Here is a 760-nt window from a genome sequence, read left to right as displayed (position 1 = left end):
GGGGGGTGGGTGGGCACCCCCCCTTTCCCGAGGCTGGAGCCATCAAGCAACAATGGGGCGAGAGGGGCCGAGGCCGTGGGGAGGGGTAAGGGGAGGGGGAGGTCAGGTCCATCGTTAGCACCATGGTGGTGGGGCGGTTTGGGGAGGGAGCCAGGGTCAGACCCACTCCTGCAAGGAGCGCTTGCAGTACAAGAGCATTCGGGGCGTGCCCTTCCTCTGCATCTGGACGATGACATAGATGAGGCCGAGGATGCAGAGCAGCAGCACCAGCAGCACCAGCACCATGACGACGCTCATGGTGCGCGTGTACTCGTCAATCTGCACCACCACGTCCACGTCCCCGCCGGGCTGGTGGCCGCCCTCGCCGTAATCCTCCTCGTCCTCCTCCTCTTCCTCCTCCTCCTCCTCCTCTTCCTCCTCCTTGCCTTCAGCCCGCCCGTCCCCGTCAGGGTTGAAGGGGGGTCGGTCCCCATCGGGCCAGCGGGGATGGGGGGCTGGGAGCAGCTCCGTGTGACAGCCCATGAAGTCCCGTAGGATGGATTTGGGATATCCCGGCTCTGTCCTGAGCCGCTCATTGTCGAATTTCCAGTACTTTGTGCCTCTGTAGAAGTAGGTGGAGGCTGGGGGGGTAGAAGACGGAGGTGAGGGGTAAGCGGGCAGGCGCAGGGCACCCCACAACCTGGGCACCCCTGCAGGTACCTGGGACAGCAGGTTTTGCTCCGGGACCAGTGAAACCCTTCAGAAAGGGCTTCACCGCTGA

The 760-nt window shown here is 64.2% G+C and overlaps 1 protein-coding gene across 1 annotated transcript in view; it reads right to left on the bottom strand.

The window, feature by feature from the left end:
• Positions 1-42: 42 nt before the first annotated feature.
• Positions 43-760, bottom strand: part of MMP15 (matrix metallopeptidase 15 (membrane-inserted)) — a 3,086-nt gene continuing 2,368 nt past the window's right edge. The window contains exon 6 of the mRNA XM_009318857.1: positions 43-736. Coding sequence (XP_009317132.1) covers positions 157-736 — 580 coding nt within the window. The 3' untranslated portion in view covers positions 43-156. The remainder of the gene's footprint in view (positions 737-760) is intronic.

Source organism: Pygoscelis adeliae, unplaced genomic scaffold (assembly GCF_000699105.1).
Source record: "Pygoscelis adeliae isolate BGI_AS28 unplaced genomic scaffold, ASM69910v1 Scaffold622, whole genome shotgun sequence".
NCBI classification, from domain to species: domain Eukaryota; kingdom Metazoa; phylum Chordata; class Aves; order Sphenisciformes; family Spheniscidae; genus Pygoscelis; species Pygoscelis adeliae.
This window is presented reverse-complemented; position numbering and strand designations above follow the sequence as displayed.